Genomic DNA, 24,285 nt, shown 5'->3' with positions numbered 1-24,285 from the left:
ATACTTGGATCACACAAGCATCATCAGGTTCTGAGAGATTTAAATGCATTTAAATCTTTTGGATTTAGTCATTTTGTTCGACTCACTTTAGACTGTGTGGTTCTTTCACTCACTGCTTGCCTAGTGCAACTACAGTGTTATCCTGTTTTTCTTGAAACTTTTTAAAATATTAATGTTGCTTGCAAGATGCATTTGGCATGAGAAAACCACAGGGGATCAAATACTCTTGTACCTCTACTTCCTCAGGAGTTTGCGGAGGAGCTAGTGGAGTTGTTCAAGTGAACCGGTACGGACTTGAAGGGCCGACATGGCCTGTTTCCGTGCTGTAAACGGTTATATGGTTATAAATGTATAGGAGCGGAAAAGGTGGGAGAGGAAAAGGTGTCATTCACAGTCAAGATGCAGACAATCAGACTGAGCATGCATCAGGTCTGAAACTGAAACAATTCTTTCTGAAATCTACATATCATTCTTTGAAACACATTATTGAGAATGCAAGGTAGAAAAGTTTCCATTCACTCCATTGTTCCTGCAAGAGAATCAACTGGTGAACAACACAAACACTCAACTCTCTGTGCAAATGCTTTGCAATTTAATTTCAAATGAAATTGTCCAGGAACTTGCAATTGAACTGACTGTGGAACCCTGTTTTAATGACAGCAATGTCTGGCATTGGAAATCCAGAAGATGTTGTTCACTTCCACAGGAGCCCTCACAAACCGATTGAAATGATGGCATGATCTTTCATTCTTAAAAACTCCATCGTTAAATGAAATGGAAGTCATATCGTCCTATTTTTAAAAAGTAGCAATGAAAGCCCACTGGTTGAGTGCACGTGAGTTTTGTGTGTATGGGTGGGCATCTTTCAATAATTATTGTCAAATTCCACACAATTTAAAAAAAATGTACATTGAATCTTTTTCGAGCATGTTTGTAGTGTTTCAACATCCTGTGCACATACCAAATTAGGGCATTAGAATTCATCATTGTTGCTGGCTGCTGTAGATAAAAGTTACTTTACAGCAATTGAGATGGGGAAAGAAGAAATCCAAGACACCAAGCTCCCTGAAGCTGAGTGGGCAGGTTTCTTCAAGGTTTATAACAAAGTCGAGTCCACGCTGCTGAAGATCCAGCTGCGCTGGGTGGGTCACGTCTCCAGAATGGAGGACCATCGCCTTCCCAAGATCGTGTTATATGGCGAGCTCTCCACTGGCCACCGTGACAGAGGTGCACCAAAGAAAAGGTACAAGGACTGCCTAAAGAAATCTCTTGGTGCCTGCCACATTGACCACCGCCAGTGGGCTAATATCGCCTCAAACCGTGCATCTTGGCGCCTCACAGTTTGGCGGGCAGCAACCTCCTTTGAAGAAGACCGCAGAGCCCACCTCACTGACAAAAGGCAAAGGAGGAAAAACCCAACACCCAACCCCAACCAACCAATTTTCCCCTGCAACCGCTGCAACCGTGTCTGCCTGTCCCGCATCGGACTTGTCAGCCACCAACGAGCCTGCAGCTGACGTGGACATTTACCCCCTCCATAAATCTTCGTCCGCGAAGCCAAGCCAAAGAAAGAACAAAGTCTACTTCATTTATTGCTGACTGGAAAATACTGACCATTTTACTCTCAATAGTAACACTAAGTAAACAATCCATGATTTAAAATAAAACATGACACAGCAATTTTTCTGATATTTATCTTCTTCTGTTGCATTGATGAAAGTCACCCCTTGGCCTCCTTTGCTCCTGTCAATAAAGACCCAGCCTTTCCATCCTGTGCCTAAAACTTAATGCTTCCAGTGCCAGCGACATTCTGGTTAATCTCCTCTTCTCTCCACTGGGCAATCAGAACTGCAAGCAGTGGTCTAAGTGTGGTCTCACCAACACCTCGTACAACTGCATCATGAAGTCTCAATCCTTCCGCTCAATTCAATGTACAAATTTATTGTTGAATACATAAAATACATCACATACAAGCAGGCAAAATTTCTACTTATCAGTTCATGTAAAGTGTACTTTAATAAAAGATGTCGTGGTGCTCCCACATCAGGCTGTGGTGCTCACTTTCTACTACACATCTATAGAAGTTTGCCAAGGTTTCTGATGTCATACCAAGCCTCATGCTTCCTTCACAATGTTATTAGTGTGTTGGGTTCAGGAAAGATCCTACAAGATAGTGACTCCGAAAAAACCAAATGTACTCACCCTCTCCACCTATGATCCCTTACTAAGTTCTATAATCAGCTCCTTGCCTTTGGTGACATTAAATGAGAAATTATTGTTAGTACACCATCCAGCCAAGTTTTCAATTATCCCACGTGTGCTGACTCTTTACACCTTTTTATATAACTCATGACCATGCTATCAGCAGCAAATTTAGATGACGTTGTTATCATAATAAAGCCACACAGTCATCAATGCAAAGTGAGTGGAGCAAGGGGCTCCTGGACCCTGTGGCAGTCCGGTCGGTGCTGATGGAGATTGTGGCAGTCCGGTTGGTGCTGATGGAGATTGTGGCAGTCCGGTTGGTGCTGATGGAGATTGTGGCAGTCCGGTCAGTGCTGATGGAGATTGTGGAGCAGAAGTTCTTGGCAATCTGCACTGATTGGGGTCTGGAGGTGAGGAAATCCAGGATCCAATTACAGAGTGGGGTGTTGAGGCCCAGGTCTTGGAGTTCACTGATGAGTTTTGAGAGGAAGATGGTGTTCAATACTGAAATGAGTCAATAAAGAGCATACTGGAGTATGCATCTTTGCTGTCCAGGTGCCAGTGAGATGGCATCTACCACAGACCTGTTGCTGCAGTAGGCAATTTGGAACGGATCCATGTCACCATTCAGACAGGAGCTGATATGCTTCAACAACTGCATCTCAAAACACTGCATCACTGTGCATGTGAGTGTCATTGGTCAGTAGTCACTGAGGCAGGTTACCACACTCTTTTTGTGCACCGATACAAGTGGGGTTTCTTTGAACCAGGTGAGTACCATGCCCTGTTGGAGTGAGATATCTACAAATATATCAGCCAGTTGGTTTGCATGGGTTTTCAGTGCTCAGCCAGGGTATCCTGATGCATTCCTTGGATTCACTCTTCTGAAGACAGCCTGCACGTCATGTTTGGATACCAACAGTAGAGGATCATCAGGCAATGCAGGGGTGCACAGAAGTTCTTCAATGTTCTGGGGATCAAATTGGGCTTGGAAGGCATTGAGCGCATCTGGGAGTGAATTACCCTGCCCGATGAAGGCAAGAATGCCAAACATCATCTTCAGCATCCTGTCCACCTGAATTGTCACTTTCATGGAACAATGCACCTGTAACCATAGCTCTCGCCTTTCTGCAACATCATCAGGGGCCCTGTCATTTACTGTTTTAGACCTACCTTGGTTTGATTCACCAAAAAGGAGCTCCTCACGCTTGTCAGGCTTAAATTTCTTCTGCCGCTCCTTGTCCCATTTCCCCAACTGATCTAGATCTTGCTGCATCCTTCCTCGCTGTTCACTTCACCATCAATTTTGGTGTCATCCTCAAAACTGTTGATTTTGCTAACGACATTGTCATTCAAATCACTCTGAGATTTACTATTCTTACAATATAGAATATGAGTGGGCATGAAAGCAGACACTTTAAACTTATGATGGAAGGAAAGTGAATATTCCTCAAGCAAGTATAAAGGCAAATCAAGGGGAAGGGAGGACAATCAGCTTGGAGTTGGCTTTCAGCAGCATTGATGGATGCATTGGCTACCTTGAGCCATAATTTTAAGGAATGCAAACAACTTTGTACGCAAAACAGCAAAGAAAATCTACTGTGAAACTGAGTGAGTTAAAATATTTTAAGAATCTCATCACCCATGAAAGGCGAACTCTATTTTGCTCGCCATGATGCTAACCCTGCCCTGCTGATTATTTCCAGCATCTTCTGTTTTTATTATAAACCTGGGCACAGAAAGTAGTTCAGTGATATCCTGCACTGTGGGAAGTAATCTGGTGTAAGAGGGTTCAACGATAAAAATAAATTTGCATGGAGGTAGTTCTGAGTTCAAAATGGGACACTGGGCATTGTAAAACCCCTAGCGCAATCAACCATTCAATCAACAGTAATAACGAAAATAATTCTGGTGCAGATCTCTACCCTACAATTCCTTCTCAAGAATCTTGTGTTTCAGCAGCAAAGTGACAGAGCCATCGCTGTCAATGCCGCACCAGCAAAAGAAAGGCAAATCTTGATGTGGAGCTGTGTAATATGGCATGTATTACTAAATAATGCTGCAACTTGCTGCTTCTGAAGTGCACCTGAAATTTTCCCTAATTATGCACTTGCCTGATTACCCTCTCCCACAGGTTTCTTTTGTTCATTTCCTCAAAGACATGTGATGCGTTCATTTGTCTTCCTAACATCACTCCTGTCAGCTCTTATAATTAAGCAAATGCACATGCCATTCATTATAGTACATTGAACAAGTTAACTCAGTAAAAAAACATCCGTCACTGTGTAGTTATTCAAAACACACCATTGCTAATGCATATTATATTCTTCCAGTCAATTGCCAAAACAAGTGCTGAGATACCTCATCCTGTCAGTGATGATCCAGATCTCAGCATTAAATACTTCAAAGGTTGCATAATGCAATTGTTATCTACCCATTTACCATCCTGCCCCTAAGAATTTTTATTGGCATATTTAGAATTACAAAATGAATTGACGATATTATAATCAGCTACAGGGTTATTTGTATAATTAATATGGCAATGAATAGCTCATATCATATTTGGATATAGATAATTGGTTCCTTCACATCATAAACCACAGAACTATTTATCAATGTCTGACTATGGAACTAGAATTATAACAAGTATTTTATTACACATAAAATAATAAGTTTCATGCAGGAAAGGGTCTTCAGCCCAATTAGCTCAGAAAATAGTATTTCAATAATAAATCCAATATGTTGACCAAAATCTTGTTTCACACCCCAAGTAGTTCTCATAGAGAAATTCCCCATACAAGTCTTTTGCCATTGTACATAATTTTCCACAGACATTTAAAAAAAAATGGCATGCTGCCAGAGCTTCTGTATCAGCAGCGCCGCCGCTGGTTCAGATCCAGGAAAGCATAGAGCAGAGAGGCACAGCTCTGGTCCGAAGGGATCCGAATGCCAATGGCTCCATACAGGCTTCAAATGGCCTGTTAAAGGAGCCGGTGGTGTTTGTAAGTAAAATTCTGTAAACGTGGTGGTCTGTGCCCAAGATGGAGGCTCCAACAATCGGCATTGGCCACGAAGAGTTGGAGATTCCAGAGGAGCAGTGAACCATCTTAAGGTATCAGAAACGGGGAGAACACCCCTATTGAGAAGGAGAAACAGAAAAGATGACACTACAGGATGGTGACCACAGCAAAGGAGCAGCAAGAGGATCAGTGGTTGATGGATCCTACAGGACAGTGACCGCAGCAGTGGACCATCAAGGAGCTCAGTGGCTGAGAGACCCATACAGGATGTGGGTGACTTGCAGTCAGGCTGCTGGAGGCTGGCTCATCGGAACCAAGTATTGGAGCGGAATTCGAGAGGGTGCTGAAGGCTTTATGATCTTGTTGAAGGTTTGGATCTGGTGTTCAGGTTGCCTGAGGGGCCACCAGGATTCTGTGCCACTGCAAATTCTGCAGGAGCGCTGGAGGCAAATCCATGGACATTCAGAGACTCTGAAGGGCCTTTTTTTTTGCTTCTCTTTTTTTCCCTCTTACTGTAAGGGCACCAGGCAATACTCATGGTGATCCTTCATCTGTATTACAGCAGGCTGAATGTAATTTTGTGCAATGTTATATGTTCTTTACTATCACATGACAATAAAGGAATCTTGAATCATAACATGGCAGTAAAACCTATGATATTTTAGAAACAGAAAAGAAAGTCGATCTGTTCTTAGGTCACTCTTGGTTTTGAAAGAAGCCATGCAGCCTTTCCTTGGTCATTGTTGTTGTGTAAATGACTTGTAGATGGGAACACAAATAATATTCTGAAGATTTACAGGTTGTACCTTGAGTAGAGGAGGTCAGTTCAAATCAGTCTCAAGGACTTGAATAACTTCTTTGAGCAAGTAACAATGCACACAGCAACAAGTTGAGGTGCTGTCTTGAGCATCAAACACCAGGGAATAATTTTGACTTCAGGTACCATCTGTGTGAAGTTTCCACGTTCTTCCTGTGACCACGTGGATTTACTTTGGTGCTCCAGCTTCTTCCCACAGCCAAAGCCATGCAGGTTGACAAGTTAGTTGGTCGCTGCACATTGTTTCTGGTGTGTTGGTGAGTGAATGGGCATGGGGGTGGGTAGAGGCATAAATGAATGGGATTGTGGGCAGAAAAAAAGTGGAACTAATACAGAATACGTGTAAATGTTGATGGTTGGCATAAGCTCAGTGGGCCAGAAGATTTTTCTTTCAAGCTGCATTATAATTTCCCCATGGTAATTGTGTAATTAAGATTTTTTAAAGCATTCTGTACATCCATAGTAATTAAACATGAAACTCTGAAAATGCAAGCTAAGCTTTGAAAAAAGCAGAAGTTGATTGAAATGTGCAATGCGATGGGGGGATAAACTGTCAAACTATGAAATGATTTTGAATGTCCCATCATGGTAAAGGCCACCAGGTAAGCATAATTCAAATAGTTTGGTCTCAGGATCCACACCACGAGTTAAATTGTCTCTTTGGTCACACTCTCAAGCTGAATTCCAGCTGGTAACTCTGTCATCTGACTTGACCATTCTGGAACTTATGAACAGATCCTCGGCAACTTCCAGCTCATTGACATTCAAGCAGATTTTCCATCCACAAGCCAAAGTTAATGCCAGAGCATTTGGATGCATCTGACAGTGGGCTCAGCTGAGGTTGGCAACAGTCTCTTCTACTCAGTCCCCACTGGGCATGGCTGCCACTATGCAATTCCAGTCAACTCCCCAAGGATCTACCTTAGATACTACAGTTGAGCTAAGAAATCTACCCTCAGCCTCTGTTTATGTCTGTTCCATTAGCATGGCAGTCCCCATTCAAACCAGAAAGAGCATTAACTATTTATTTCTAGCCAGTTAATTTAGCTTCAAGGATTTTTTTGGGGCCTGTGAACATGTCTTGCAGCATTTTTGAAAAGTGAATTTACTAAACAATTTATTTTTAATGCGATGATACAAAGCAAGTGGTGAATGGTGTTGAGAAAGGTTTCAATGGGTTGATACAGGCAAAATAAATAGGTAATGAAATGACAGAAGTGAAAAGATAACAGTAGAGATATGTTTTCATAGTTATATGGGCCTTGGGTTGGGCTATACATAGAATATTAAATTCAAAGGAAATGACTCAAAGATTGAAAAGGGACAAGGTTCCCATTGATTCCAGGAAATCATGATTCCTTAGAGTAAAGAAGGAACATTTAAGATGGCATTGAGAATCTACAATCCATTAATGGGGAAGGCACAGATGGTTACAATGAATGGCACAAACACATACACACACATCCTCCCCCTACATTAGCCTCATGAGCCACAATAGAATCCTCAACCAAGAAAATTGGAATGAAATCAAGTCACTTTCAATCTCAAGGAAAGGGTTAGGAGAAAACTAAACAAATGTTTCAGTTGATGGAATTGACTCATTTGACAGCCTAGTATCCTTTGTTGAGATTGTTTTAAATCTGTTCCCCAGAAATTACTGTACACAAGTGGTTTGCATTTTTATGCCGAAATGTGAAATTATACTAATGTGAAGTGAAACAGAAAATAATAACTGGAAATAACCTGAATAAAAGATGCATTTGATCCAAAATCTGATTTGGGATTAGTCTGAAAATGTTTGTTTGAGATGATGGTGGTTGAGAGGGGGGGAGGGGGGGGGAATTAATCAGCAAAATGGTTTTTGGCAAAGAAGCATTAGTCACTAAAAGCTACGTTTCAAGCACAAAGGTTAATGGAAAGTTGAGTTTTACTGTAAGATAGAAAGAATAAATCAATGAAGTATTACTGTTTTATGAAATAGTAGACTGATGAGGCTAATTATTACCCAACCAATCTATTATCAAACTACGGCAAAGTGACACAAGATGTCTGAATAACTAATAACCCTCCTCACCAATGTCCAGTATGAGTTTCACCAGAATAACTTGGTTGGGTGTGGCATCAAGGAACATTGGTAAAATGAGGGTCCAGAGAAAACAAAAATCATACTTCATACAAAGGATATTTAGAGATATTGAAGCCCTGGTTAAGAAGAAGAATAGCAGGTATAGGCAGCATGGAGTACAAGAAATCCCTCAAGAAAGAAATCAGGCTAAAAGATGGCATGAGGTTGCTCTGATGGACAAGGTGAAGGTAAATCCCCAGGGCTTCTAAAGCTAAATGAAGAGCAAAAGGATAGCAAGGACTCACACCAGGTGGCAGATTGCTGGAGAATGGCTGAAGGAGTACCAGATATCAGAACCAGGATGCAGGAGTGTGCCAAGGGCAGTGAATGGTTCCTTATCGTTTCGGAGGTTTGGATCTGGAGGTTTGGATCTGGAGCTTGGGTTGCTGATGGTTTGGTCCGGACTCTGTGACTGCAGAGGCTGAGGAAGTGCTGAAGTCAAATTCATGGACATTCAGTGACTCTGGGGGGGGGGGGAAACTCTCTTTTGCTTCTCTTTCTCTGACTGTCAGAGGGGCTTCAAGCAATTTCTGCCGATGATTAATCTGTCTGCCTGACAGCAAACAAAAGCATTTTTGTGTAACATGACACTTTTTATTACGTGACAATAAATTGAATCTTGAAAGGACAAAATTGGTCATCTGGAGGATCAGAGTGGTAATCTAAGCAGGGAACCAAAAGAGACATAGGATGTCATCAATGGATTTTTTGTATCTATACTCAAAAGACAGACACAGAGTCTATAAAAGTGAAACAAGCAAAAGTGAGGTATCTCTGGAGATTACAGAGGAAGAATGTTTGCTGCCTCGAGGCAAATAATGATGGATAAATCACCAGGCCTGACAAGATAGTCTCTTGGACCTTGAGAGAGGCTAGCGCAAAAATTGCAGGGCCCTTAGCAGAGGTATTTTAAAATGTTCTTAGTCATAGGCAAGGTGTCAGAGGATTGGAGGATAGCTAATGTAGTTCTGTGTTCAAGAAAAGTTCTGAAAATAATCTAGGAAATTATAGGCCGGTGAGTCAGACATCACTTGTGGGTAGAGACTGGATGTACAAGTCAATGTAGTTTTGTACGTAGTCAAACATATTTAAAGCAAACTTCGAGATTTTCAAGGAGGTCAAACAGAAAAGTTGTTGCAGGAAAGGTAGTGGATTTTGAGTACACGGACTTCAGTAAGGCCTTTGATAAGGTCCCATAGTCTTGGTCAAGAAGGTTCAGTTGCCCAGCATTCAGGATGATGTAGTAAATTGGATTAGACATCAGCTTTGTGGGGGAAGCCAGAAAGCTGGAGGCCTCCATCTGTCTCAAAAGGACATCTATTATTCCAGTGTCCAAGACGAGCAAGGTGAATTGGAGAGGTATGGAGAGCTATAGACTGGGTGCAGGTCAGTGAGACTAGGCAAAAAAAAATGGTTCGGTACAGACTAGAAGGCGCATCAACCTTCTGAAGCAGGTGGCACTTTTGTCTACCTTGATGAAGTGCTTTGAGAGATTAGTGATGAAGCATATCAACTCCTGACTCGTGAAGTATCTGGACCAGCTTCAATTCTCCTATAGTCACAATGCCACCTTGTTGGCCCACCATCCTCCATAGGATCTTCTGGATTACAAAAACATCAATGTCAGGCTGTTGTTCATCAGCTACAGCTTGGCTTTCACCACCTTCATAGCAGCCAGACATATGACCATGGTTATCTGGGACTCTGTCCACCTCTCAACAAATGTATCCTTGATTTCCTCATGAGCAAACCCAAACCAGTACCAATTGGGAACATCACCTCCTCCATGTTTACCATCAACACACGCACCCTGATGCTGTGTTCTTAGTCTCCTGCTGAATTCCCTGTATATTCATGACTGCACAGCCAGGTTTAGTCCAAAGCAATCTATAAATTCACTGACGACACCACCATTGTAGGACAAATAAGTCTTTCACAAAACTGCGGAATGATCACTCCATATGCCAAATATCAAAATGTATCCCACCAGTCTCAACAACTGCAAATTTAAATGCCTCATCCAATCTCAATTGAATTAGCCCATGCTGGGATCAGGGCAGAATTGTAAATTTTGCTTACTATTCAGTCACACCTCATGTAATTGAAGGATGCTTATCAAAAGTTAATAATCTACAAATTAGGTTGAGAGTCATAATAAAAGCATCTGTCAAATAGCCCATATACTGATATTTTATTCAGAGTTCCAAGAAAAAGTTTACCACCCCACGATAGGACAAAGGAAGCAGTGAACAAAAAACATATACCAATCCCATGACAAATACAATCGTCAAAATGTATGGTTGAATAATTCTCCTTCCATGGATGAAATTAATTTATATACAACAGTTTTTAAAAATCCACTTGTGATTTCCATCTGAAAACAACTTAAATTCATCATAATTTCAAATTGAAGAGGGATCTGGGAATCCTAGTCATTGAAAATTTAAATATAAAGAAAATGAAAATATAATTTTCAGGATAAAATTGTAAGATGTCTAGTTACTTTATAGATGTACTCTATAAATTAGATAATTCTGCTGATTTCTTTATATTTGTCAACTTTGTTGTGTATTTTACAAATTTTCTGTATATATCTGTTTACTTAGGTAAAATTTAATTAAAATATTTAGCAAGAAAAGTAACTACGCAAGTAGATAGAGTGGTGATGGTGTATGTTGTACTTGCTTTCATTGGGCAGTGCATTGAAGACAAAATGAAGGAAGATGCAACTATATAAAACTAGTTAAGCTGATCTTGGAATACTGTGTGCATTTCTGGTTACCCTAGGAAGACAGGAAGAATGTGGAGGATTCAGAAATGATACAGATGTCAATTAGCAGTTTGCCTGGTTAAGTGCAGGGAGAGATTGGACAAACGTGGTTTGTTTTCTCTGGAATATCAGAGGAGAAGTAGAATTCTGACAGAGGTGCCTAAAATTATGAGAGGCATTCAAAATCATTTCCCCAGGGTAGAAGTGTCACACACTGGAGGGTATGCAATGAAGGTGAGGGGGGGAGTTTAAGGGAGATGTGTAGTCATATTGTTTCTTACACAAAGAGTACTGGGTGCCTGGAATGGCTACCACAAGGGTTGGCGTAAGCAGATACAACAGTAGCAATTAAGAGGCTTCAGGATGGACACATGAAATAACAAGAGGGTAGAAGGATATCTTTCAAGTGCAAGCTACTAAATTTTAGATGGTTTGGATAGCATGTCCAGCATGGACACATGGGCTGAAATGCCTCTCCTGCTCTATACTGTTCTCTGTTCCAATCTCCTGATCAGATGGTTTAGACTGTTTATTGATGAAAGGTCGTAGAAAAGGCTATTTGACCCATCATATCCATACCAAACCATGGGCACCTATCTGAATTAATACTACTTTCCAGTGCAAGCCAATACAAGTGCTTATCAAGACACATCTTAAATGCTATTAGTGACTGCTTCCGCCACTCTCTCTAGCTGTGCATGCAACATACAGAGTTCACGCCCTTTTGTGTGAAAACTGTCCAATTCCGTTCCCCTTAAGTTTTAAGTTCCAACTTTAAATTGCTTTATTTATAAACTGAACAATCAAAAATTAAACAAATGGTTCATTAAAAATTCTTATAGAATTTGGATTTGCATATTTCCTATTCATTTCTTTCATGGTTATTCATGGTCATTTCCCATTCTACTGAACTTCACTCAACCATGCAGCTCTTAAGGTGGCATGGTGGACAGAGTGGTTAGCGCAATGCCTTTTCAGTGCCAGCGATCAAGACTGGACCAGAGTTCAATTCCCGCATTGTCTGTAAGGAGTTTGTACGTTCTCCCTGTGTCTTTGTGGGATTTCTCTGTGGGTTCTGGTTTCCTCTCACCATTCAAACAGACAGGGAGTGTAGGTTAATGGAGTGTGAATTGGGTGGCATGGCCATTTTTCAAAATCAACACCATTTTTCAAAAGTTTTTGTAAAGTTTGTTGAAATCATGTCAAAAGCAAGTTCTGAGAGGATATTTGATACATGAGGCAATTGAACAACAGTAAAGAATATATTCCATTCTCAGTACCAAGTCCAAGGGGTGATTGAACTACCAATAAAATTTCTGCAACTGATTCATTTAATGCATAAAAATGTTTACCTAACCCCAGGAGTTGACCCAGAATCTAGCATCTAACACAAAACCTTTATTAGCCAGATGCTTCCTTCAGGATTCAGTATCAAGTCAAGGAATGTGACCATAACCTCGTTAACCACACATCAAGTCGCATTAACTGCGCAGTCTCAAACCAAATGAAATTAATTTTCACTATATGCCAAAAGATATTTCCTTCAGTTTTACTTTATGTCCACTTTGTCTTTTTTAATATTATATTGAAAACATGACCATTAAAAGCAGTCCTGATGGCAATTTTTGTGGATCAGCAAATCTGAATATTCCAAATATAATTCAACAAACTTCAAAAAGAATAAAGTTCACCAAATGGTTCCTGAACTCACCCATCAATCTGTTGAACCCAATATTCCTGGTGGGTGACTCATCCAGCCCCTCGATTCCACTATACAGTGAATGTGAAATTCTTCTTTCCCTGTCTTCCATCACAGCATCAATAGGCAAGTCAGGCCCAGGGGGACTCCCAGGTGTCTCGAGCTGGGAGGGAGAGAGAGAGAGAAAATCTACATTGAAGAACTATTTAGCAGCATGGGAGAATACAACAAGTTGCCCCAGGCCTGCACCCAACTGGGTACCCAATGAAGTAGAACTCTTCACCAAGGTTCAAAATAATTTGCTGTGACAGTCCTGCTTAATGACTAACTTTCTATGCCACTTTGTACAATACCTCCCATGGTGCCCTGTCAGATTTCAACACTCTGGAAAGAATACAGAAATTAGAAGTTGCCTTTTGGCTGTTTCAGTGTATTTTTAAAATTAAAAAAGGCACTGGAAATACAAAAGTTTGTTAAAAAAAAATTCAGAGATTTTTTTTTCCAAAAATAATTTCTGTACAATGGAATGAGAGAATATGCAGTCATATGCTAATCTTTTTCCATAGCTTTAAAGCTCATTAATTTTGTCTTAGGTTGATTTTGAAACAGAAAATAGGCTTAAATAAATAATTCTGGGTTTTTGACGCGTCATTCAAACTAATCCAGGTAACCACATAGCATTGTCCTTGGATTAACAGTGAAGTTTCATGAGAAGTAGCTAGCCACTCTTCCCAGTAAGGTACTGGCTATTCCATCTCAAGATGTCATCATCTCAAGATGGATCAGAGCAATGGATTTGACCCATGCAGTTTATATCAAGGTTATCCAGTAAAACTTTAACAGGATTAAATGTTCTCATGTCTTTCTATTGCACAATCCTTCCTAGAATGATCTTGAGCGACACTCGTTTCACCAATGGGAATGAGTATAGGCCAATTGCAACTAAAAGCATCGCAATTTGATATCAAAGGTGCTCTGCTTAGGTTGGAGCTGAACTACAAAGCACAAAGAAAGCAAAACATTTAAATCTTACTAAACGGAGTGGTTGAAGTACAAAGTTCCTCAACTTAAACATGCAAATTCAAAGAGAAAGCACAAGAAGATATTATTTACATTGGACTCAATTCCCAGGTATACATGTAAAAACACAGAAATGCCGGAGGAACTCAGCAACTCTCGCAGCATCCATAGGAGGTAAAGAAATATAACTGAGATTTCGGGCCTGAGCACCTTCTTCAAGGTACATCTTTACCTCCTATGGATGCTGCGAGACCTGCTGAGTTCCTCTAGCATTTCTGTGTTTTATGCAATCATAGCGTCTGCAGACTTCTGTTGTTTCACTCCACAGTTAACCGTCATAGGCAACGAGCAAGAGTGAATCTTTCTCCTTAATTGGCAGTAATTTGAATGATTCAAATCATATCAGGTTCTGGATGGCTTTTCCCCTTTGATTAACCGTCACATCTGTTTTCAGAAGGATTTAATCCTTTAAGAAGTATGATGTTTACAGTTCCTGCACAGATACTATATGGTCACCATTACAATTTACTACAGTCTGTTCCATAGTGGTGAATAATAACTAGGATCTGTGAATATTAACAGCATGAAGAGTTTGGTCAAGATTAGAGATTCTTTGGTATTATTGAAAGACAACATATAATTCAGATGTGCATGGAGCAAGTCAATGACTTTCAAACACGAAGACATTTCTTGGAAATAATTTTGATCTTTGGTAGTCTGGTGATATCCCTGATTATAAGGCTTACATTAGTTTGAGGAGTAGTTGTAATTTCTGTGATTAGTGGAGCATTATGTAAAATTGCAATGTGGGCACAGTTTTCTTCAGCTAGTAGAGATAAGCATTATGTAAAATTACAAGGTGGGCACAGTTCTTCAGCATATAAAAAATAGTTAAGATTTCAAGCACAAAAAACGTAAATATTTTCAACAGCAAACCAAAAGTCTGACTGAAATATTAATTCCTAGTCATAGTCAGAGAGTCAAAAACAAGGAACAGGGTCTTCTGCTCATTTCATCCATGCTAATCAAGCCGGCATTCTGGGCCAATGCTATTTGCCTGCATTTTGCCCATCCAAGCCTTTCCTATCCATATATCTGACCAAATGTCTTTTTAATGTAACACTGGCTTCCTCTGGCAGCTTGTTCCAGATATGGACAACCCCCGAGTGTAAATTATCTCTCCTAATCTCTCTCTTCTCACCTTAAATTTATGCCTTCTCATGAAAAAAATCATGTAACCTAAGAAAAAGAAAAGACTGTGAGCATTCACTCCACCCATTCCTCTCAGTTTTAGAAATCTCTGTCAGATCATCCCCAGCCTCTGATGCTATAAAATCTTCTCTGCATATCTTTCAACTTATTGATAATCTTTCTACAGCTGGGCGACTAGAATTGCAGTCAATATTCCAAGTGAGGTATTCCAATGTGTTTTACTTCCATTGAATTATGAAATTGTATTCCTTTTGCCCATTTAAACAAGATGCATAGCTTCCATCTCACCTGAAATATTTTTAAAAATCTGATAATTCTTGCCAAAAGTCAGCAAATCAATTTTTCAGCAGTAACTTCCACAATGGAAGCACACCAATACAGGCCAAAATAAGTTTTCCATGGCTGTTTAGATCCATCGTTTGCACACATTGTCAAATAAAACATTCAACGAGACCTCTGAGAAGTGTACATGTTGAGGGTCAGCCTCCAGGAGTGAGTGCAAAAGGCAAAGTTCAAGATGACACTTATTGAAACCTTTTTCAGTCTCCCCAATATATAGAAAAGCATATATCTGGTTGGATTCCATCCATGAAACCTTTCTACTGAAACTGGAGGATGCTTCACAAGGTCATTTCTTAATTTGACAAGTATGCAACATTAGAAAGCATTCATAATGTAAAACGTCTAAAATTTGTCACTTGTTTTTCAATAGGCCTCCACTACTGTGACCAAAAATAAAAATTTTAATTTATTTATTGCCCAAATGCATTGTATAGGATTTCGTATGTGGATGTCAACATTTTTAAGCAAACATTTGAAAAATCTGTCATTTTAATTTGAGAAGCTAATTGGCCCATCTTGCTTAAAAATTAAGACCACACATGCAGAGGTGCTCTTCAGATGATTGCTCAAGATGGATCAAGTGTTGAGTACCCACTGTTAGATTCCAGCTGAAACAAGACCCATTTGTAAAACAAAAAGGGGGCGTCATTCAATTACATGTGCAACACAGCAATCCATCACTCTGTTCCCTGGAAGATTTGAAGAGGATATAGGAAGCGGAACAGGAAGAGATTAACCAGTGTTTTTCCCAGACCTTAACAGACCTGGGCATAGGCGAACAATGTCACAACAATAACAAACTGGTAGCACATCCGTGCCAATGAATAGTCGCTTACAACAAACAGCTTGCAATACAATGTGAACAGGAAAAGCAAGCACTGACTCTCAGATAGATGTGAAAGCATTCTGAAGTCTGCTTGATAGGTGTAGAATCACTATCAGTTAAGGGATGTCACTCTAAATTCTTGCCTGAAGATTTTTTTTATATACGGTGGCGACGAAACAGAGAAACATTAGAAGTTATTTTAATTCCAACTTTGCACAACAGAATAATATTTTTGCTATCAGTACATTGCATTTATCAAGTGTCAACCAAGATTGCCAAAACATATTCATTTTTAAGAGCCAATTACTGGATCAGTTAGCTCACAGGAAAAAAATAGCCATATTTCAACATTTTAGCACACAGCTATTTTTGTTATTGACAAAAATTCCACAGTTCAAAACATACAGGGGGTTGTAGGTTAATCAGGTGTAATTGGGTGGCACGGGCTCGTGGGACAAAATGCTGTACGTCTAAAAGATAAAGTTGCCGTAATCAGAGTATTTTCAGTGCTCTAACTCTTCACTTCTATTTTGCTCTAATTAATATTGCATACGGGATTCAATTAAATTTTGTTTGCTTAGAGCAGGAGTGATAAAGGAAAAACGACAATCAGGAAACACAACAAATTCATTATTGAAGGATCATCAATGCCAATGAATTCTATTTTTAATAAAGTTAATAAATATGTTTGACGAGCATGAAAATGAAAATATCCGTACAGAAATAGAAATTCAAATCTGGAGAGATACATTCAAACTTTGTTGAGGGGCTCAAGCGTAAAATATTGGTTATGTATGATACTGCCAGTGGGCTGATATCGCCTCAAACCATGCATCTTGGCGCCTCACAGTTCAGCGGGCAGCAACCTCCTTTGAAGAAGACCGCAGAGCCCACCTCACTGACAAAAGACAAAGGAGGAAAAACCCAACACCCAACCCCAACCAACCAATTTTCCCTTGCAACCGCTGCAACCGTGTCTGCCTGTCCCGCATCGGACCTGTCAGCCACAAGCGAGCCTGCAGCTGACGTGGACATTACCCCTCCATAAATCTTCGTCCGCGAAGCCAAGCTAATGAAGAATAAAGTACACTGATTGACCTGGCAAGTTTTTAATTTTAGACTTGGTAATAGAATTGATTTAGGGTTAAGATGGACTACAGGGTTTAAACAAATTACAGTAGGAGAAAATAGCAATTTTGTGATAGAAAGGGGATAGGCTGCAGTCTTCTAAATAGTTTCCCTTTATTCCATAGATCACTCTTCTCTGCTACCTAGACTAACTTGCTTCTCTTTATCTCAGTTCTGACCCTAAACCAGACACATTTACTGTTTCTCTTTCCACAGATGCTGCCCTACTGGCTCAGTTACCCAACATTTTCTATTTTCATTCTGAAGATTTGATTGGAGTAACATGAAAATACCATAATCAAATGTTGGTTTCGCATTGATGCCACACTGCACTTGTATTTTACAAAAGGTGGCACTTACACATTGAAATAGACCCATGTCTATGATTAATGCTGTCAAGGAATGCAACATGGACCATGATAAAAGAATGGCAAGTTTTAGTTCCTTGAAAGACATCAGAAATAAAAGATGATAAAAGTAGAATCCTAAAGTGAGAGAAACATCTGGTGTTGGAAGAAGATGCTAGAGTCAGCCATGCCACAGGTCATTGCAGTAGTTCAGCAGGATGGACAGTACATCAGAATGTTTTCATGGGTGAGAGGTATTCAAAGAAAAGATAGAAATGTGGCTGGAAGGATCAAATTCTGAGCGAGAAGAACTGGTCAACTGAAGAGCATTCCAGGATCTGGTTGTTACCCAGCAACCCTGCTGGTAATTCAATCAATGTTACCCAGCAACCCTGCTGGTAATTCAATCAATGTGCACTCGCAGAGAAGGTGAGAGAATTATTAAGAGCAAGCAAATACAGACTCAGTTCTGATACTCCCCATCCCACAGATGAGTATGTCACAAACAATTCTGATTCGAGTTCACAATTGGAGTGTACCCATTTTGGCTGAAATATGAAATAGTGAATCTCATCCCAGGCACTTCTACCTGATACTAGGTACTATGTTCGGATAAAAAAGAGAGAATTACACAGAAGGGATGCAATTTAATACAGATTATGATCATTACATTCTCGTTCATTGATTTCACAGGTACTTGCTCCAAAATTGTCATTGTTTCCAGTGCTTTGGAGCTAAATCAAGCTTTGAACCACTGAGCACTGCATCATCATTTCAAATGGATTCAAAAATAAAATTTCATTCATCACCTACTCTATAAAAAATGTTACTTCAGAGCTTATTCTGGATATGATAATCAGCAGTAATCTCAGCTAATGAAACGATTAAACCAAATTGAAAAGCCCTGACCTAAGAGGAGGAGGAGGAGGAGGAAGCCTTCACATTCAAAATGATTAAAACAGGGTGAGTATTGAACAGAGTAAATACTGAATGAAAAGCTTAGACGTTTCAGAGAAGAGTAGCTTTTGAACTAGCAGAACGACAGATCATCATTTCAATTTCTTGTTAATACTCATTATGCTCTTTCACGGAAAAGTGTCAAGGTGAGTCCACCTGCACCATTTAGAAATGTGAAAGATAAGAGTGCCCAAAAGAGAAAAGATTAATGTATCATATTATTAATCAACTCAATATCCATTATGTTGATCTTTTAATATTTTAGTTGCCCAAACAATAAGCTTATGGCTTAAAATTGCAAAGGATTATTTTCCTTGAGCACATGATGAATTTATTATAGTGGAAAAAAAATTGCTGAACAAATTGTATGACTGAACAGTAATAAAGTAGTTTCTGTAATAAATATCTTAAGTGTATGTGATATAATGCAGTTATTCTTTCAGCTTCCAGGCAAGGCCAAGAAATCAGCCTTCATGACAAGACTTTGAAGTCAACGCATTGGACTAATTTCTCCTGACATTTGAATGTTGGCCTAATGCCATTAGCACTCGAGGGGGTATGAAAAATCATTCTACGTTCCAAACATATGAGGCAGATGTCTGAGGAGATCACATGCTTGAAAAATATTTTTTGTTTCAAGTATTGTGCAAGTCAAAAAGGATATTTAATTAACTTACAAACTGGAGCCTTATCTAGTTCATTCCTATTTTATTTGTTTAAACTAGTGGATTGATGGTGATAAGGTGGAGCCAACAAGAGCTGCAGGAACATTTTAGAAGTTTGCAGTTCAGTAATGCATATTCCAAATTTTAACATAGAAAAATACTTCAATAGTTTAATTTGGAATTAAAAAGTGACAACTGTCATTGATCATACTTTTTGACAACTAATTTCAAAGCCAAAATAATGCAGATAACATTGGACCACATTAAAAAATTATCAAAAACACAAGTTTCTCATTTAAACATCCATATTATGCCTTTTCTTCCATCGTACGCAGACTAGACCTGTCAATCAGAATAATGACAGAATTTGGTCCTTCTTTTAAGAACTAAATATCACACAATATTATAATCACCATCAAAGCTTCAATTATGAATTAACAGGATAATTTTTAGAACATTTTGGAAGATACTGAAAGCCATACTTAAATTGGTCATTTTGTAATCAATTGTTACATTAGAAGCTTGAAATAATATTTCCTTGGGAAACAAATTATGTCAAAAGCATATATTAATTTCAGTCAGACCACATTTGTCCTTTTGTTACTCAATCGGCTTGAAGCCGTCATTAAAGATGAAATAGTGAAACTTTTGGAACGTAAGGGTTCAATCAGGCAGACGCAGCATGGTTTTAGAAAGGGAAGATCTTGTTTGACAAACTTGTTAGGATTCTTTGAGGATATAATGGGTACGGTGGATAGAGGGGAACAGGTTGATGTTGTATATTTGGATTTCCAGAAAGCGTTTGATAAGGTGCCGCACAAGAGACTTCTCAGTAAGTTACAGGAAAGTGGAGTCCAGGGAAATATATTGGCCTGGATTGAAAATTTGTCTGACAGGAGGCAGAGAGTCAGGATAAATGGGAGTTTTTCAGGTTGGCAGAGAGTGGTAAGTGGGGTACCGCAGGGGTCAGTGTTAGGCCCACAACTGTTCATCATTTACATTGATGACTTGGAGGAGGGGACAAAATGTGGTGTCGCCAAGTTTGTGGATGACACCAAATTGAGTGGAAGAGCAAATTGTACAGGGATATAGTTAAGCTGGATGAGTGGGCAAAGGTCTGGCAGATGGAGTACAATGTTAGTAAGTGTGAGGTTATCCACTTTGGCAAGAAAAATAAAAGAGCTGAATATTATTTAAAGAGTGAAAAACTACAGCATGCTGTTGTGCAGAGGGACTTGGGAGTGCTTGTGCATGAATCGCAAAAAGTTAGGTTGCAGGTGCAACAGGTTATTAAGAAGGCAAATGGAATGTTGGCCTTCATCGCTAGAGGAATTGAATTCAGGAGTAGGGAGGAAATGTTGCAACTGTATAAGGTACTGGTGAGACCGCACCTGGAGTACTGTGTCCAGTTCTGGTCTCCATATTTGAGGAAGGATATACTGGTTTTGGAGATGGTCCAGAGGAGGTTTACTAGGTTGATCCCTGGGATGAAAGGGTTGACTTATGATGAAAGATTAAATCGTCTAGGGTTTTATTCGCTCGAGTTCAGAAGAATGAGAGGAGATCTTATAGAAACATATAGGATTATGAAGGGTATGGATAGGATAGTTGTAGGAAGGTTTTTTGAGCTGGCCGGGGAAACTAAAACGAGAGGACACAGTCTCAAGATTCGGGGGAGTAGATTTAGGACAGAGATGAGGAAAAATAGTTTTTCCCAGAGAGTAGTGAATGTTTGGAATTCTCTAACCAGGGAAGTGGTTGAGGCTGTGTGATAGTACAGATCTATCACCAATGTATATAGTATATATAGTTACTGTATCTAGACTGTGCTTACAGCGATTGGCTGAGAGCTAAGCCACGCCTATTGTCTGGGCCTTAAAGGGTTGTGTCCCTAGCCAGGTCAGATCAGTCCGGACTGGTCGGCCACCTGTGAAGAGCTCCTGTCTTTTGCTAATAAAAGCCTTGGTTTGGATCAACAAGTCTTTGATTCTTTCGACGAGCTCTACAGACTGCCTCATTAAACATATTTAAAATTCTGCTAGATAAATTTTTACATGATAGAGGAATTTGGGGATATGGGGAGAAGGCAGGTAGGTGGAGTTAGGTCATAAATTAGATCAGTCATGATCGTATTGAATGGCGGAACAGGCTCGATGGGCCATTTTTGGCCTACTCCTGTTCCTACTTCCTATGTTCCTATGTAATCTTTTATACTGCCTTTGAGGTGATTTTCCTTTATTTCCTTTAGCTCACTATTCAAAATATTATATAGCCACTTATAATAAATGACTAATTAATATATTTTATGTAAGAAAAGTAACACATCACAGATTTATTGTCAGAGTTTCTTTGGCTTGGCTTCGCGGACGAAGATTTATGGAGGGGGTAAAAAGTCCACGTCAGCTGCAGGCTCGTTTGTGGCTGACCAGTCCGATGCGGGACAGGCAGACACGATTGCAGCGGTTGCAAGGGAAAATTGGTTGGTTGGGGTTGGGTGTTGGGTTTTTCCTCCTTTGCCTTTTGTCAGTGAGGTGGGCTCTGCGGTCTTCTTCAAAGGAGGCTGCTGCCCGCCAAACTGTGAGGCGCCAAGATGCACGGTTTGAGGCGTTATCAGCCCACTGGCGGTGGTCAATGTGGCAGGCACCAAGAGATTTCTTTAGGCAGTCCTTGTACCTTTTCTTTGGTGCACCTCTGTCACGGTGGCCAGTGGAGAGCTCGCCATATAATACGATCTTGGGAAGGCGATGGTCCTCCATTCTGGAGACGTGACCCATCCAGTGCAGCTGGATCTTCAGCAGCGTGGACTCGATGCTGTCGACCTCTGCCATCTCGAGTACCTCGACGTTAGGGGTGTGAGCGCTCCAATGGATGTTGAGGATGGAGCGGAGACAACGCTGGTGGAAGCGTTCTAGGAGCCGTAGGTGGTGCCGGTAGAGGACCCATGATTCGGAGCCGAACAGGAGTGTGGGTATGACAACGGCTCTGTATACGCTTATCTTTGTGAGGTTTTTCAGTTGGTTGTTTTTCCAGACTCTTTTGTGTAGTCTTCCAAAGGCGCTATTTGCCTTGGCGAGTCTGTTGTCTATCTCATTGTCGATCCTTGCATCTGATGAAATGGTGCAGCCGAGATAGGTAAACTGGTTGACCGTTTTGAGTTTTGTGTGCCCGATGGAGATGTGGGGGGGCTGGTAGTCATGGTGGGGAGCTGGCTGATGGAGGACCTCAGTTTTCTTCAGGCTGACTTCCAGGCCAAACATTTTGGCAGTTTCCGCAAAGCAGGACGTCAAGCGCTGAAGAGCTGGCTCTGAATGGGCAACTAAAGCGGCATCATCTGCAAAGAGTAGTTCACGGACAAGTTTCTCTTGTGTCTTGGTGTGAGCTTGCAGGCGCCTCAGATTGAAGAGACTGCCATCCGTGCGGTACCGGATGTAAACAGCGTCTTCATTGTTGGGGTCTTTCATGGCTTGGTTCAGCATCATGCTGAAGAAGATTGAAAAGAGGGTTGGTGCGAGAACACAGCCTTGCCAGGCTCACCTTACAAAGCCGTCCTGTCCAGAGAAGAAACAAGCCTTCCGTCGCGCATGCAGCCATCTTCAGCGCAAACTCCGGGAGATCCAAAATGAGTGGTGGACTAGCCTCGCCAAACGAACACAGCTCAGCGCGGACATTGGCGACTTCAGGGGTTTCTACGAGGCTCTAAAGGCTGTGTACGGCCCCTCACCCCAAGTCCAAAGCCCGCTGCGCAGCTCAGACGGCAAAGTCCTCCTCAGCGACAAGATCTCCATCCTCAACCGATGGTCAGAACACTTCCAATCTCTTTTCAGTACCAACCGCTCAGTCCAAGATTCCGCCCTGCTCCAGCTCCCTCAACAGCCCCTAAGGCTAGAGCTGGATGAGGTTCCCACCCTGGATGAGACATATAAGGCAATCGAACAACTGAAAAGTGGCAAAGCAGCAGGTATGGATGGAATCCCCCCAGAAGTCTGGAAGGCTGGCGGCAAAACTCTGCATGCCAAACTGCATGAGTTTTTCAAGCTTTGTTGGGACCAAGGTAAACTGCCTCAGGATCTTCGTGATGCCACCATCATCACCCTGTACAAAAACAAAGGCGAGAAATCAGACTGCTCAAACTACAGGGGAATCACGTTGCTCTCCATTGCAGGCAAAATCTTCGCTAGGATTCTACTAAATAGAATAATACCTAGTGTCGCTGAGAATATTCTCCCAGAATCACAGTGCGGCTTTCGCGCAAACAGAGGAACCACTGACATGGTCTTTGCCCTCAGACAGCTCCAAGAAAAGTGCAGAGAACAAAACAAAGGACTCTACATCACCTTTGTTGACCTCACCAAAGCCTTCGACACCGTGAGCAGGAAAGGGCTTTGGCAAATACTAGAGCGCATCGGATGTCCCCCAAAGTTCCTCAACATGATTATCCAACTGCACGAAAACCAACAAGGTCGGGTCAGATACAGCAATGAGCTCTCTGAACCCTATTGTCAGAGTACATATATGACATCACATCCAACTCTGAGATTCATTTTTCCTGAGGGCACGGCAGAATTACCATTAATTCATAGTGCAAAAATTAACTGCACGCAGCGTTTTCATGTAAACAATCAAAAGATCTGTAAATAGATGATAAATGCCAGCAAAATGTGCAATACAAACCTTAGAATTCAAGGTTATTTTAAAAATGGTGAGGTCATTAAAGATACAAAAGGCTCATAATTGTGAGGAAATGAAAAAGTGGAGCCCTCTCCTGAGCATCAACATCAATAGTAACAAGACATAATTTAGTAACCAGGCCAAGCAGTAAATCCTAGCAGAAAAATTAGTGAACAGCGCTTCCAGAATCTTTAATATAGCCAACAGCATAAACTATTTTCCCTTACTTTTGCAGCCTTCAACTGTTCCCTCCTGCCACTTTTAAATTAGTTGTATCCGAGCTGCCTGTTCAGAAATCAAATGCAGCAGCTGCAAAGAATTCCTTTTATATTTTGGTAATTACAGATTGTGACAACTCATTTGCAATGAGGCAAAGGTGTTTCGTCCTGGACATTGCTTGCATAAGGTGCCAGGAAACAAAATTGAGAAAGCAAAATAATCTCTTCATCTTCCAACAACAATATCAGGTCATAGCCCTCCATAA

General features: G+C 40.7%; 1 protein-coding gene across 10 annotated transcripts in view; it reads right to left on the bottom strand.

Annotated features, from left to right (window-relative positions):
- Nucleotides 1-24,285, bottom strand: part of pard3aa (par-3 family cell polarity regulator alpha, a) — a 912,377-nt gene that overhangs the window by 303,671 nt on the left and 584,421 nt on the right. For all 10 annotated transcript variants that reach the window (XM_069914429.1, XM_069914431.1, XM_069914432.1 and 7 more), the window contains one exon: nucleotides 12,649-12,799. In XM_069914429.1, the coding sequence (XP_069770530.1) occupies nucleotides 12,649-12,799 (151 nt within the window). The remainder of the gene's footprint in view (nucleotides 1-12,648; nucleotides 12,800-24,285) is intronic.

The sequence above is a fragment of the Narcine bancroftii genome, chromosome 1 (genome assembly GCF_036971445.1).
Source record: "Narcine bancroftii isolate sNarBan1 chromosome 1, sNarBan1.hap1, whole genome shotgun sequence".
Classification (NCBI taxonomy): domain Eukaryota; kingdom Metazoa; phylum Chordata; class Chondrichthyes; order Torpediniformes; family Narcinidae; genus Narcine; species Narcine bancroftii.
This window is presented reverse-complemented; position numbering and strand designations above follow the sequence as displayed.